Source organism: Liolophura sinensis, chromosome 10, assembly GCF_032854445.1.
Source record: "Liolophura sinensis isolate JHLJ2023 chromosome 10, CUHK_Ljap_v2, whole genome shotgun sequence".
Lineage (NCBI taxonomy): Eukaryota > Metazoa > Mollusca > Polyplacophora > Chitonida > Chitonidae > Liolophura > Liolophura sinensis.
In genome coordinates this window covers 2,641,005-2,656,357 of record NC_088304.1, presented here as the reverse complement: position 1 = coordinate 2,656,357, position 15,353 = coordinate 2,641,005, and the positions used below count along the sequence as shown (strand labels likewise).

Genomic DNA, 15,353 nt, shown 5'->3' with positions numbered 1-15,353 from the left:
GAAAAATTTAACATATCTCTGCAAATTTTCAAAATTTAAAGAACATCCTTTACCTATACTCCTCATCTGGGTGGTAAATCTCCAGGATATCCTTGGCCTTCAATCCAGGGAACTCCTTTGGGTTTATCACAATATCCACATTCGGATCTGGGAACAGAAGATCACAAAGACGTCATTACACAAACATCATAATTACATGCACCTGTCTTACTTACTGGTTTAGCTTGGGCAAGTGGTGGTGGAGAGGAGGGTGTCTCTGTGCTTTTGAGACATGCACCCTTTTCAGTGGCGTTGGAAGCAGTAGTGCTGGTACGGCCATAGGCCTAGCCCTTTTCATTTTATTTTCATTTTCATTTTAAAAAATGACCCTTTACATCTTTCTTGTACACAAAAATTTGGTGTTAATGATATTCACTCAAGGAAAGTGCACATGGTGAGATCCTTTTCTACCCAGATCCTGTTAACCTTGGCTTGCATACGCGCTCTGAAGCACGGTATCATTGAACATGAAAGACTGCACGACGACAGGAAGTTTCATTCAGAGTACAATGCCACAGCATGTATGTGAGGCCAACCTGTTTTACCTCCTTGTATTCTACCTCCATGATTTTACCAAATCACCATTGCATATTTCTGGCATGTCTGGATAGCTTGAAATGCTGTTGCTGTTGCTTGGTATATGTCCATGTAGTAGTTTGAGTGTGCTATGGTTGCTTATGTGTAGCTGATCCCTCTCTAATCCGGTCTTTATTACCGTCCAGTCTGTCATGTCAGACTGATCATGTGATGTGGAAAATTCCCTCAGTGAAACATGTTCCGATCTGGCTTTTTACACAGTTAGTTCGATCAACACTTTTTAAAATATTTCATGCTGGTGTCATGACACAAACAAGTTTGGTCTTTAACAGTTTAAAACTGACGGCAGTATCGGGCTGCTCAGACAAAAAAAAAAAAAAACCCACAAAAACATAATGGTGTTGTTGTTGTTGCAGTTACCTGAGGTCCGAGACTTTTGATGCAGCCAAAGTTTGTATGTTTTCATGTTTGATTGATTTGTCAAAGCCATATGTACACCCAAGATTCTTTGAAAGCAGTCATTGCGTTAGACTAGCACAATGCTAAAGGTCACCACGACTGGAACGACACAATCATTTACAAGGTTGCAGACGACATCACCGTGTTTTCCATGATGGTTGGGTTAAAATCTAAGATTTGACAAACGATTTGAAGCTGAAATTTAGTAAAGTCAAAGAAGTTCGAAAACAACAAAAATATCTTTATCATACACACCTATACCGTTTAAAAGTGACAAAACTGAACATAACTGATTTAGTTTTAGAAGTCTAATTCTGGAATAAACATTCTGATTTGTACATTTATAATTATAGATTTTTTCCATTTTAGGAGGAACATATTTAAGTGCGTATTTTCATAACAACCGTACAACCACGCATGTCGCCGGCGGAGTTTGGTTGGCTTTGATGAGAAATCAACATTGAAAGTGTTTTATTCTGACATGTGATTTTCGGTATAACATATCAGTGCAACACCAGTAGTTTAGTGCAACACCAACATTTTATGATGATTTCACCCGTCGAAAAAATCTCAAGAAGATGTTTACTCCTGAGTAAATCGGACAATGTCATTGGTGAGAAAGAGGCACAAATGATAGATAGGCCTATCGCCATACACTTGAACTCAATTTGCTCCAAAATTTCGCAGGCTAATTTTGTGGCGCGTTATGCATTTTGACATGCATACGTAATCTCAACAAATAAAACGCCCTCATTATATTTAAAGATATATGTTTTATATACAGCTTAAAAGTGCAGATGATTTTATTCTGTTACGCAAAAATTGTTTACATACTGAATCTTTTTACTTGGATTAGTTGTGTGAAACTTAATTATTTGATTGTTTTTTTACGCTGTAGTCAAGAATATTCCACTTATACGACGGCGGCCAGCATTATGGTGGGAGGAAAGCGGGCAGAGCCCCGGGGGAGACCCATGACCATCTGCAAGTTGCTGCTGACCTTCCCACGTATGAGTTGTGTGAAAAGTGAAACATGAAATTTCATCCTTTTCGGTCCTTGTGCATAAAAGCACACGTATACACTTATTAATCAGTGATATTACTTGAAGTGGATTGATCTCGCATTGCCTACAGTCAATTTGTATTCTATTTACAGGTACCGCAATACCTTTACTGTGTTCTTATGTTCCACATTGTCTGTTTGGGTCATACAGAGTAGCCAAGTATGAAATGCCACCAAAATATGATGGTAAGAAATTAGGAACCCAGTGGAAAAGTATTTACAAGTGCTTCTGACAGAGGCTTGCTTTTAGTTTGGCCAGGAGTTCCATTTACCAATACAAGGCTCTACATTTTCTTGGGGTTTCAATGAACTTTATATTTCATTTTTGCCTCAAGGTTTATTTGTTTAAAACTTTTATTGTTGCATGAAAACACTTTTTGATTCATGAAAACATCTCTTGTTTCACCCGTTGTTTCACTGAAACCCCCTATTGTCATGATTGTTTCATTAATACCTCAATTAAGAAAGTTTCCCTACCAGTCAACCCTATTTTTTGTGTGTGTGGGGGTGGGGTGGGGCTCTATGGCCTACTGATTACACAGCACAATTACCCAGGAGCCTTTCACTGATGTGGTTGCTGTGAGTTCAAGTCAAGCTCATTCTGGCCTTGACTCTGGTCATCTGTGGGAAGCTCTGGCCAGCAACCTGTGGATGATCGTGGGTTTCCGCAGGGCTCTGCCTGGTTTCCTCTCACCTTAACACAGGCCACCATGATGTAAGTGCAATATTCTTGAGTATGGCATAAAACACCAAGCAAATAAATAAATAAATATTTGAATAATAGGAACTTATGCCCAGCAAAGCATTTTTAAGGATGGACTCCTTCTATGAATTTCAGCTTTGAAGCACTTGAAGATGTGAATACCAGAATATTTCTTCTTGTATTGATGAAGGTTTCAAAAATGTGACATAGAGAGCGAAAATTTGATTTGTCACAGACATGTGTTTGCAGAATCTATGACTAAAAGTATTCGAGTGGAGCGGGTCATGGTCTAGTGGTTAGGGCCTCCACACACGATCATGAGGTACACTTTCACACGTGCTCTTGGACAGGGCATTTGTAGATTTCCCCTCTCTCACTGGATATGGGTCCTTGGTGACATTAGGCGATAGAAGACACTTAGGTGGTCGTTTGCCAAAGTGCTGCCGCCAATGGAGTATCCTGCCGATGACACCCCACACAGTCACATTATGCTGCCACAAGGCCAACTAGTCATGTTTCCCTGCTCTAACCTCTCAGTGCTGAGTACCAAGCAAGGCAGCAGTAAATACCTGGTATCCCTGGCCTAGGTTTGATCCCAGGGTCTTCCGATTGCTTAAAAATATTGCTGCAAATAACAGAATGTTTGATTGTGTTTATGTCAGACGTGGAGTACCCAGAAAGGAGGAAACTTCGGATTATGGATAGAGTCCCACTACTTCCAGCCAACAAACGACCACCCAAAATGTTTAAGAGATTGATTGACATGAGAGGGCCTGAAGAGGTTCATAATAAACTACAGTATGGAGAGTACGCCATACAGGTATGTTTGGAGGCTCATAATAAACTGCTCTGTCGAGAGTACACTAAACAGGTATGTGTGGAGGTTCACAATGAACTACAGTAGGGAGAGTACCTGATACACTCTACAGGTGTATGTGTGGAGGGTCATACAAAACTACAGTATGGAGAGTACGCCATACAGGTATGTTTGGAGGTTCATAATAAACTGCTCTGTCGAGAGTATACTAAACAGGTATTTGTGGAGGTTCACAATGAACTACAGTAGGGAGAGTACCTTATACACTCTACAGGTGTATGTGTGGAGGGTCATACAAAACTACAGTATGGAGAGTACGCCATACAGGTATGTTTGGAGGCTCATAATAAACTGCTCTGTCGAGAGTACACTAAACAGGTATGTGTGGAGGTTCACAATGAACTACAGTAGGGAGAGTACCTTATACACTCTACAGGTGTATGTGTGGAGGGTCATACAAAACTACAGTATGGAGAGTACGCCATACAGGTATGTTTGGAGGTTCATAATAAACTGCTCTGTCGAGAGTATACTAAACAGGTATTTGTGGAGGTTCACAATGAACTACAGTAGGGAGAATACCTGATACACTCTACAGGTGTATGTGTGGAGGGTCATACAAAACTACAGTATGGAGAGCACGCTATACAGGTATGTGTGGAGGTTCATAATAAACTGCAGTAGGGAGAGTACCATATACACTCTACAGGTGTATGTGTGGAGGGTCATACAAAACTACAGTATGGAGAGCATGCTATACAGGTATGTGTGGAGGTTCATAATAAACTGCAGTACGCTATACAGGTGTGTGTGAAGGTTCATAATAAACTACAGTAGGGAGAGTACGCTATACAGGTGTGTGTGGATGTTAATAATAAACTGCATTATGGAGAGTACGCTATACAGGTGTGTGTGGAGGTTCATAAGAAACTGCAGCAGAGAGAGTACACTATACAGGTATGTGTGGAGGTTCATAATAAACTACAGTATGGGGAGTGCGCTATACAGGTGTGTTTGGATGTTCATAATAAACGGCAGTATGGAGAGTACACTATACAGGTGTGTGTGGAGGTTCATAATAAACTACAGTATGGAGAGTACTCTATACAGGTATGTGTGGAGGTTCATAATAAACTACAGTATGGAGAGTACGCTATACAGGTGTGTGTGGATGTTCATAACAAAGTACAGTATGGAGAGTACACTATACAGGTGTGTGTGGAGGTTCATAATAAACTACAGTATGGAGAGTACGCTATACAGGTATGTGTGGAGGGTCATAATAAACTACAGTATGGAGAGTACTCTATACAGGTGTGTGTGGAGGTTCATAATAAACTGCATTATGGAGAGTACGCTATACAGGTGTGTGTGGAGGTTCATAATAAACTACAGTATGGAGAGTACTCTATACAGGTGTGTGTGGATGTTCATAACAAAGTACAGTATGGAGAGTACACTATACAGGTGTGTGTGGAGGTTCATAATAAACTACAGTATGGAGAGTACTCTATACAGGTGTGTGTGGATGTTCATAACAAAGTACAGTATGGAGAGTACACTATACAGGTGTGTGTGGAGGTTCATAATAAACTACAGTATGGGGAGTGCGCTATACAGGTGTGTGTGGAGGTTCATAATAAACTACAGTATGGAGAGTACGCTATACAGGTGTGTGTGGATGTTCATAATAAACTACAGTATGGAGAGTACGCTATACAGGTGTGTGTGGAGGTTCATAATAAACTACAGTATGGAGAGTACTCTATACAGGTGTGTGTGGAGGTTCATAATAAACTACAGTATGGAGAGTACTCTATACAGGTATGTGTGGAGGTTCATAATAAACGGCAGTATGGAGAGTACTCTATACAGGTATGTGTGGAGGTTCATAATAAACTACAGTATGGAGAGTACGCTATACAGGTGTGTGTGGATGTTCATAACAAAGTACAGTATGGAGAGTACACTATACAGGTGTGTGTGGAGGTTCATAATAAACTACAGTATGGAGAGTACTCTATACAGGTATGTGTGGAGGTTCATAATAAACTGCATTATGGAGAGTACACTATACAGGTGTGTGTGGAGGTTCATAATAAACTACAGTATGGAGAGTACTCTATACAGGTGTGTGTGGATGTTCATAACAAAGTACAGTATGGAGAGTACACTATACAGGTGTGTGTGGAGGTTCATAATAAACTACAGTATGGAGAGTACTCTATACAGGTGTGTGTGGATGTTCATAACAAAGTACAGTATGGAGAGTACACTATACAGGTGTGTGTGGAGGTTCATAATAAACTACAGTATGGGGAGTGCGCTATACAGGTGTGTGTGGAGGTTCATAATAAACTACAGTATGGAGAGTACTCTATACAGGTATGTGTGGAGGTTCATAATAAACTACAGTATGGAGAGTACTCTATACAGGTGTGTGTGGAGGTTCATAATAAACTACAGTATGGAGAGTACTCTATACAGGTGTGTGTGGAGGTTCATAATAAACGGCAGTATGGAGAGTACTCTATACAGGTATGTGTGGAGGTTTATAATAAACTACAGTATGGGGAGTGCGCTATACAGGTGTGTTTGGATGTTCATAACAAAGTACAGTATGGAGAGTACTCTATACAGGTATGTGTGGAGGTTCATAATAAACTGCATTATGGAGAGTACGCTATACAGGTGTGTGTGGAGGTTCATAATAAACTACAGTATGGAGAGTACTCTATACAGGTGTGTGTGGATGTTCATAACAAAGTACAGTATGGAGAGTACACTATACAGGTGTGTGTGGAGGTTCATAATAAACTACAGTATGGAGAGTACTCTATACAGGTGTGTGTGGATGTTCATAACAAAGTACAGTATGGAGAGTACACTATACAGGTGTGTGTGGAGGTTCATAATAAACTACAGTATGGGGAGTGCGCTATACAGGTGTGTGTGGAGGTTCATAATAAACTACAGTATGGAGAGTACGCTATACAGGTGTGTGTGGAGGTTCATAATAAACTACAGTATGGAGAGTACGCTATACAGGTGTCTGTGGATGTTAATAATAAACTGCATTATGGAGAGTACACTATACAGGTGTGTGTGGAGGTTCATAATAAACTACAGTATGGGGAGTGCGCTATACAGGTGTGTGTGGATGTTCATAATAAACTACAGTATGGAGAGTACGCTATACAGGTGTGTTTGGATGTTCATAACAAAGTACAGTATGGAGAGTACACTATACAGGTATGTGTGGAGGTTCATAATAAACTACAGTATGGAGAGTACGCTATACAGGTGTGTGTGGAGGTTCATAATAAACTACAGTATGGAGAGTACGCTATACAGGTGTCTGTGGATGTTAATAATAAACTGCATTATGGAGAGTACACTATACAGGTGTGTGTGGAGGTTCATAATAAACTACAGTATGGGGAGTGCGCTATACAGGTGTGTGTGGAGGTTCATAATAAACTACAGTATGGGGAGTGCGCTATACAGGTGTGTGTGGAGGTTCATAATAAACTACAGTATGGAGAGTACGCTATACAGGTGTGTGTGGAGGTTCATAATAAACTACAGTATGGAGAGTACGCTATACAGGTGTCTGTGGATGTTAATAATAAACTGCATTATGGAGAGTACACTATACAGGTGTGTGTGGAGGTTCATAATAAACTACAGTATGGGGAGTGCGCTATACAGGTGTGTGTGGATGTTCATAATAAACTACAGTATGGAGAGTACGCTATACAGGTGTGTTTGGATGTTCATAACAAAGTACAGTATGGAGAGTACACTATACAGGTGTGTGTGGATGTTCATAATAAACTACAGTATGGAGAGTACGCTATACAGGTGTGTTTGGATGTTCATAACAAAGTACAGTATGGAGAGTACACTATACAGGTATGTGTGGAGGTTCATAATAAACTACAGTATGGAGAGTACGCTATACAGGTATGTGTGGAGGTTCATAATAAACTACAGTATGGAGAGTACGCTATACAGGTGTGTGTGGAGGTTCATAATAAACTACAGTATGGAGAGTACGCTATACAGGTGTGTGTGGATGTTCATAATAAACTACAGTATGGAGAGTACGCTATACAGGTGTGTGTGGATGTTCATAATAAACTACAGTATGGAGAGTACGCTATACAGGTGTGTTTGGATGTTCATAACAAAGTACAGTATGGAGAGTACACTATACAGGTGTGTGTGGAGGTTCATAACAAAGTACAGTATGGAGAGTACACTATACAGGTGTGTGTGGAGGTTCATAATAAACTACAGTATGGAGAGTACGCTATACAGGTGTCTGTGGATGTTAATAATAAACTGCATTATGGAGAGTACACTATACAGGTGTGTGTGGAGGTTCATAATAAACTACAGTATGGGGAGTGCGCTATACAGGTGTGTGTGGATGTTCATAATAAACTACAGTATGGAGAGTACGCTATACAGGTGTGTTTGGATGTTCATAACAAAGTACAGTATGGAGAGTACACTATACAGGTATGTGTGGAGGTTCATAATAAACTACAGTATGGAGAGTACTCTATACAGGTGTGTGTGGAGGTTCATAATAAACTACAGTATGGAGAGTACGCTATACAGGTGTGTGTGGATGTTCATAATAAACTGCAGTATGGAGAGTACACTATACAGGTGTGTGTGGATGTTCATAACAAAGTACAGTATGGGGAGTACTCTATACAGGTATGTGTGGTGGTTCATAATAAATTACAGTACGCTATATAGGTGTGTTTGGATGTTCATAATAAACTACAGTACGCGATTCAGGTGTGTGTGGAGGGTTATGATAAACTATTGAATAGAGAGTATGCTACAGTTTGGGATCCTTAGTAAAATATAGTAATTATAGACCACGCACTAAGCGTAGAGTGGGTTTTAGCGCTGGTCCCCTAAGTGTGGAGTGGGTTTTAGTGCTGGTCCCCTAAGTGTGGAGTGGGTTTTAGCGCTGGTCCCCTAGTTTCTTTGACCCATAATAATGATCGTAATCATATATTAAAGCGGAAATTTCTTGAATATTATGTTAAACATAGAACTAATGAATACTTTTGATCTCAACCAAATACAATTCTCAACCAAGTCCCTCAAGTGAACATTAGTGAGATATGCAAAGTCAAAAAAGCCTTCGAAATTGAGGTGTTCTGTCACACTGTTACACCTTCACAATCCTGGAACAAAATCTAGGTGTGCTGTAAAACACACCAGACACTATCTAGAGTGTGGAGAATAGCTGTATGAATTCAGGTGGGAAAACCTTCCAAGTCTTATACAAGGGTTGTCAAAAGCTGCTCAAAAAACAAAAATGATAGCCTGGCAAATAATGCTTTATATTTACCACGCATTCGCTTTTGTTTTTATTAAGTCAATAGCTATGAAGTGAAAAGCTTGTCTATGCTTTCTGTTACCTGTACAGGTGCATGTAGTATAACATTGTGCTTTTCTACTCCATTTTTGTATACTTTTCATTTATTTCTTAATTATGCTTGTTGCTGCTTGGTGCTGCTGTAATTTTAAACTTATTCGTTATTTTCTTTTTTTCTTTTATTTGCATTGAAGGCACTAACAGGAGGGCAGATGCGCTGGGGGCATATCGAGGGTGTTCGCCTGGTGGTCAATCGTAAAATGGATGAGCGCCGTATGTTTGCTGTGTGGCGGATTGACTCCCCTTGGAAGCCCATCACAAAGAAGGGCATAGGTCATAGGATGGGGAAAGGGAAGGGCTCTATCGACCACTACACAGTGCCCATTAAAGCAGGAAGAATCATCCTAGAAATGGGGGGGAAATGCGAACTGAGTGAGGTACAAACCATCCTGACCCACATCACGAAAATTACCCCGTTTCGATCCCGTGTGGTCACGCGGGAAATTCTGGAGAAGGAAGAAGAGGAGCAGAAGTATATAGAGGAAAATAACATCAACCCGTTCACATTTGAACATTGTGCTAAACATAACATGCTGGGTGCTCGAATCTACCTGAGTCCATACCATGTCATGTGGAAGGGAAAGTATAGATAAGTGATGTCTGTGTTTACTTGAACAGTGTGGTTGTTATGTTACTTCCAGTGGCTTGCTGTGACTGTTTAAATGAATGTGAAAGGACTTTGCTGTAGATGAAAGAGAGTTTTGTTTTAGAAAAAAAGAGAAATATACCTGACATACAGGTAGAAGAAAGCAGTAGGCTATGACTGAAAAGGAAACAGGTGTAACGTTTAGAGCAAGAATGAACGTAAGATAGCTGAGCTAAAAGTCACAAAAATGTAAGGTGGAAGTTTTTCTCTATGCCACAAGTGGCTATCAAACTACTGAGCTATAGCCAAATGTCAAAAACTACCACTTCCTTCACGATACAATAGTAGTAATCAGAACAATATATTTTTGTGTGAAATATTGTTAATAGCTATAGCGATCTGCAGTACATGGAGTGCATCCAGCACTATAGTGCACTAAGGGAGATAAACGTGGACCCTTTGAACAGACGACAGGTGTTGGGCTGAATGTGACTGAAGTCCCATTTGTTAGCCGCTCCTCAGGTTGACTTGTTGCTAACTAGATTTGAAGAAACCCCTCTTCACTGTCTCTGCTGCTGATGCAGTCGAATTATTTCTTCCGTATTAAGAGGAAGTGAATTTGTGTACTGAAATGTTGATTATGGCTACATAAAGGTAAACAAAAATGATGAATGTTTTTTATATCATAACTCCTTGGTTTAAAGGCAAAGAAAACGCTAACATGAAGTATATGTCATTTGAAAGACCGTCAAATTCTTTTCAGAAAAAATAGTCTGATTTATTTTTTTAAAACTTTCTTCAATTTGGTGAAATGCATTAGAAACCTTTGGTTTTCCTGATCATATCGGGACCAGTGACATGACATGAGATTATTTTCCTTTAACACAAATACTAGTACAAACTGCTCATTCAAAATGCACGGATATATAGATCTATGAATGCTTTCACCCAGTGGACCTTGAAGCGAACTATTGTAAACAACAATGTGGAGATGATGTTACTGATACCCTCTGTGTCGCTACAGACCACCACAGGGTGTAGAATTAAAACCATTTTAAAATTTAACAAAAAAAAAAATAAATAAATAAATCGAACTATTTTCATCTGGTACACACTTTACGTCAGTGTTTTCTTTGCTGGCCGCCGTCGTATAAGTGAAATATTTTTGAGTACGACGTAAAACACCAATCAAATAAATATATAAATAAATAATACCTGTCTGGTGTCTGCCTTGCGATTTTTCAGAACATACATGGAGACACAAATTTTTACCTGCAGCACATTGGTACATATTTATACCTGGACTACGGGGAGGTATAAAAAGGAGGCTTAATTTTATACCTTCAGTATACTGGCATTTTCATGTACAAATGTGACTTTAGATCAGGTTTCTCAAGTATGTAGTGAAAAAATGGTGGTTTCTGTTTGGTTTCCTCCAAGGGCGAAGTAATTTCTTCCAGTTTCGCATTCCCCAGTACTTGTATCACTACAGACTCAGTGTTTATGTTGTCCACTTCGTCAGTAAAATAGAGCGCCCGCTCCTGGACCGGTAGATCCAGGATCAATCCTTGATCGAGTCACATCTAAGACTTTTAAAGAGGAAGTTGTAACTTCCTCGCTTGGCGTTCAGCATGAAGGGGATAGTGCAACGACTGGTTGACCCGTATCAGTATAATGGCTCGGGCGGGGTGGCTTACTTGCCTTCGGTAAGTCGTCTCAGTGAAGCAGCACTAAATAAAAGAGCGGTGGAAATCCGTCCTGCAATAAAGAGGCACATTACACGTACATGCACCCTAAGGATTCCTTCGTTGTCATATAACTGAAAAATTTTTGAGTACGACGTTAAACCCCAAGCACTCACTCACTCACTCACTCACTCGTCAGTAAAAAAAAAAAAAAAAACAAAAAGAATCAACCCCATACCGAGCAAGTGGAAGCGTGAACAGAAGGTGACAACTCTCCCAGGTCATTCTTGTGTAGCCTCGCAGATTTCCCTATGCCCTATGGAACTTGCATAGACAATGGCAATATAAAAACAATATCATATCTAGGCGCCGCTCTCTGTTCATTTAAGCCCATCAGCATTTGGCCAAAGCTATCATGGGATCAAATATTGTATTATTTACCTCTGCCAGGAATTCTGTACTTTTGTTGAGGTGGCCGGGGTGGTTACCCTGCCAGCACGGCACAATGACCCAGGAGCCTCTCACCAATGATAATTCAACTCAAGCTGGCTTCATCTTCGGTCGTACGTGGGATGGTCGTGGCTTCCTTCTGGGGTCGATCCGGTTTCTTCCCACCATAGTATAAGTGAAATGTAGAACGGCGATGCACATAATCAAATAAACTAATTTTCCGTGGGTGCATTGATCTGTCATGAACTTTACGAAATATTTAGATAATTTTTTTCGCACAGCGTGGTCGTGGACCTAGCTCTAATCTTAACTGCTACAGTTGACATGGTAGATTCAAGAATATATTAGCAGATTCTTTTTCTTCGCCACGTTGAGCATATGAGCAGCTGCAATCAAAGCGCTTCAGAGATACATATTTTGTTGTAGATTACTTATAATCTACCATGGTACACGATTTGACTACCGATTTCACTCAGTCGTCTAGAGCATTCCTTGCATCTTTCCAACATAAATAAAAAAAATTGGTCTGACATGTCCAAGAAAAGAAGGATCAATTCGTTTAGGTGCTTCTTCTGATCTTAGTTGGTGAAACAGGCATATAGTCCCTGGGATCGAGTGGCCACTTGATTTTTTTTTTTTTTTGGGGGGGGGGGGGAGGGGGAAACCCAGGAATGACCCAGGAGCCTCTCATCCATGCAATCGCTGTAAGTTCAAGTACGACTCGTGCTGACTTCGTCTCTGGCCATACGTGGGAAGGTCTGCCACCAGCCTGTAGTGGTAATGAGAGTTTATTGGTTATTTGTTATGGTTTAAAGTGTTTTAATTGTCACAGTATTGTATTGTCACAGTATTGCAGAAATAACATTGAGTAGCCCCTTTGGTTATAAATGGACTCGACTCGTTTCATAATAATGCATAATAATGTTCTAAATAAGGATGTGATGCATTCGTTTAGGTGTACATTTGCCGATTGTATCCAAACATATGCATTTAATCTGAATTATGATAATATTTATGAATACATTAAAATTATAAATATGGCCAAAATTCAGGTTGAACACATTTATTTGCTGAAGAAACCAAACTGAAGAGTACAAATATATTTATGTTACATCCTTATTTATGACATTATTACTCAACGACTATATATACCAAAAGGTGGTCCCAAATACCCACCATTCAGAAATTATTTTCTAGTGCCTTTGTCTCTTAACCGAAAAATCGAAAAAATATTGAAGACCACATTAACAACTAACTTTTAGCACTCTTTCATCTGAATTTTATGTAATTTTTATCTTTCCTTCACCTTTAAGCAGAATTAGGTAAGAAAAATAAAACAGGGATGTTAATTGAAATTTATTTGACGTCACTGGTGTAGAATTACTTAAAATGCTGTATTGTCGTCACATTTAATATACAATCACATTAAAACAGGTCTTCATTATGCAAAGACGGTACATTCCAAGAGGTGGTCCCAAAGACCCACCATACAAAAATTATTTTCAAATATCCTTTTCTCCTAGCAAATAACTTTTCACATACATTCGTCTGATTGTCATGATTTTTACGATTAAAGTAATGCATCAAATAAAATAACCCTTTGCTTACGTTGGCTTGGGGCTCATCGTGTATTGTCCTCCCTCAGGAACCATCACGCTTAAGCAGAAGCCTTCACTGTGACTTTTATTGAAATAATTTACAGCATTTGAATAAGCAATTTGAAGTCAGATTCTTGTGCACGTCCAAAGATCTGGTGTTGATGAATACAGCTCTTCATGAGTCGTTACCCCAACCTAGCTACATGCCACAGCTCTTGTGGGGATGTAATACTGCCTTCAAGCCCAGGTCCATACTTTTATCCACTCCTTCAGTGAAGTGTCCTTTCCTTCCGCTCTACCCATTACCCGATTCGGATTTTATTTCACCATCAGCAGAAAAGACATCTCATTTTATGAATTCTAGACGAGTGATGTCAAAGATATTGCATTTATCATTATTGGATTTATTTGTACCGAATTCTGCTTAAACCATTGTGCTAGGAGGCGAGTAAATTTCTACTATTTATTCATTTTCATAAACAGTGAGAATAAAACCTTGACTGGGGTGAATTGACAGGAGGGCCTATTTCCCCGGTTAGGTGTGACCATTGCAAACTACCACACTGTCGTCGCTGCTCCGGTTTTACTCTCTATGCTGTAGCTGTATTTCACCGGTTACGTTTGACCATTTGCAAGCTATCACACTGTCGTCGTTCCTCTTAAGCTACGTGTGACCATTTGCAAGCTATTACACTGTCGTCGCAGCTCGGGTTTTACTCTCTATGCTGTAGGTCTTTAATTATATCAGTAATAGATCGTCATTTATATAATGTGTTCTAATATGAATTCCAATCTAAGAATGTATCATCATGTTATTAATTATATTCCTCCCAGGTATAATTATACCCTACTGTTCCACTAATGTTCCACAATCAGCTACTTACCTACAAATACAGGAGAGCAACAGGTTCATCTTATAGCCTGTAAATCATGACTACAAGTAATCTTCCAGTTTTAAGACTTCTGAGAATTACTCTTAATGATTTCTTCGGCCATCTTGGTTAGTGACAGCCTATCACATTTCCCGGACGTCATTTCAAGAGACGGTCTGAAGATGTCCTCGACACGCCGCTTGATATCTTCTGTGGTTATGCGTGCGTCTGGTGTGAGCGTAATACAAGCTCAAATCTCCTGGTGCAATATGTCGTCATCCACATCAACAACAACAACTTCCTCAATCTCTTCAAAGTTTTCCTGAATCTTCCTCTCCACGAATGAGGGAAAAATTTTCACCGAAGCCCGTTTAAGCATTTCAGTCTTCCTACCTATGATGACGATTCGTCCGTCTTGGTGGATTAGTGCTACATCTCCGGTATGGTACCAACCGTCTTCGTCCACAATAGGCGCTCTGGAACCGTCAAGGTAGACATAAGCTTTGGCACATGCTGGTCCACGCAAACAGAGTTCCCCCTGTGTTTCCACACAGACGACTTCCCCGTTTTCACCCACCACTCTAACCTCGTAGTCAGAGCTGGTGTACCCGGCTGTACCGAGCTCAAACCCTAACGCTGTTGTTGTTTTTAAACCGACATAATGCAAACATTCAGAAGAGGCGTAGGAGGAGACGGCCGACTCTGCGAGGAGCAGCATACTATCAAAAATCTTCGGGCGCACCCTTTGTCCTGAGGCACACAAGGTTGGAAGAAACGACATCCTGTCTAATAGATCAGGTCTTCTATGTAAGCTGTTGTTGGTGTGTCCACAAGCATGGCTACTTTGTCACCTGCTCTGATGCCATGTCAGACAAAATGTCGGGCCAACCACTCGTTTCCTTGTCAAGGTATCCCTGGGTTGTCCGGCTTGTCTGAAGGCAAACGCCATTTTGTCTGGGTTGGCCTTCGCCAGCTCTCGTATTCTGTCCGGAATTGTGCGATGGAAGTCGATCCTTGAAGAAGGCGTCTGGATGTAACTCACCTGGAGATTCCTATATGGTCGTTTTTCCATGTTTG

At 40.2% G+C, this 15,353-nt stretch overlaps 3 protein-coding genes across 3 annotated transcripts in view; 1 reads left to right on the top strand and 2 right to left on the bottom strand.

Annotated features, from left to right (window-relative positions):
• Nucleotides 1-1,183, bottom strand: part of LOC135476398 (GATOR1 complex protein DEPDC5-like) — a 52,831-nt gene extending 51,648 nt beyond the window's left edge. Inside the window, 2 exon segments of the mRNA XM_064756405.1 lie at nucleotides 54-147; nucleotides 997-1,183. Of these exon segments, the coding sequence (XP_064612475.1) occupies nucleotides 54-147; nucleotides 997-1,066 (164 nt within the window). The 5' untranslated portion in view covers nucleotides 1,067-1,183.
• Nucleotides 1,184-1,470: 287 nt separating this feature from the next.
• Nucleotides 1,471-10,339, top strand: LOC135476598 (large ribosomal subunit protein uL16m-like). Its single transcript, XM_064756675.1, has 4 exons — nucleotides 1,471-1,648; nucleotides 2,192-2,284; nucleotides 3,464-3,621; nucleotides 9,220-10,339. Exons 1-4 carry the CDS (start codon nucleotides 1,579-1,581, stop codon nucleotides 9,676-9,678), a joined length of 780 nt encoding a protein of 259 aa, XP_064612745.1. The 5' UTR covers nucleotides 1,471-1,578; the 3' UTR covers nucleotides 9,679-10,339.
• A 4,187-nt stretch (nucleotides 10,340-14,526) lies between these two features.
• On the bottom strand, nucleotides 14,527-15,057 carry LOC135476397 (uncharacterized). Its single transcript, XM_064756404.1, has one exon. It carries the CDS (start codon nucleotides 15,055-15,057, stop codon nucleotides 14,527-14,529), a length of 531 nt encoding a protein of 176 aa, XP_064612474.1.
• Nucleotides 15,058-15,353: the final 296 nt, after the last annotated feature.

Bases quoted from the DNA above. Each gene is read 5' to 3' on its own strand.
- LOC135476598 (XM_064756675.1), top strand. From the start codon at position 1,579: ATGATGATTTCACCCGTCGAAAAAATCTCAAGAAGATGTTTACTCCTG. The intron at 1,649-2,191 runs GTGAGAAAGAGG...TTCTATTTACAG, and splicing joins TAAATCGGACAATGTCATTG to GTACCGCAATACCTTTACTG. The intron at 3,622-9,219 runs GTATGTTTGGAG...TTTGCATTGAAG, and splicing joins ATGGAGAGTACGCCATACAG to GCACTAACAGGAGGGCAGAT.
- LOC135476397 (XM_064756404.1), bottom strand. From the start codon at position 15,057: ATGTCGTTTCTTCCAACCTTGTGTGCCTCAGGACAAAGGGTGCGCCCG.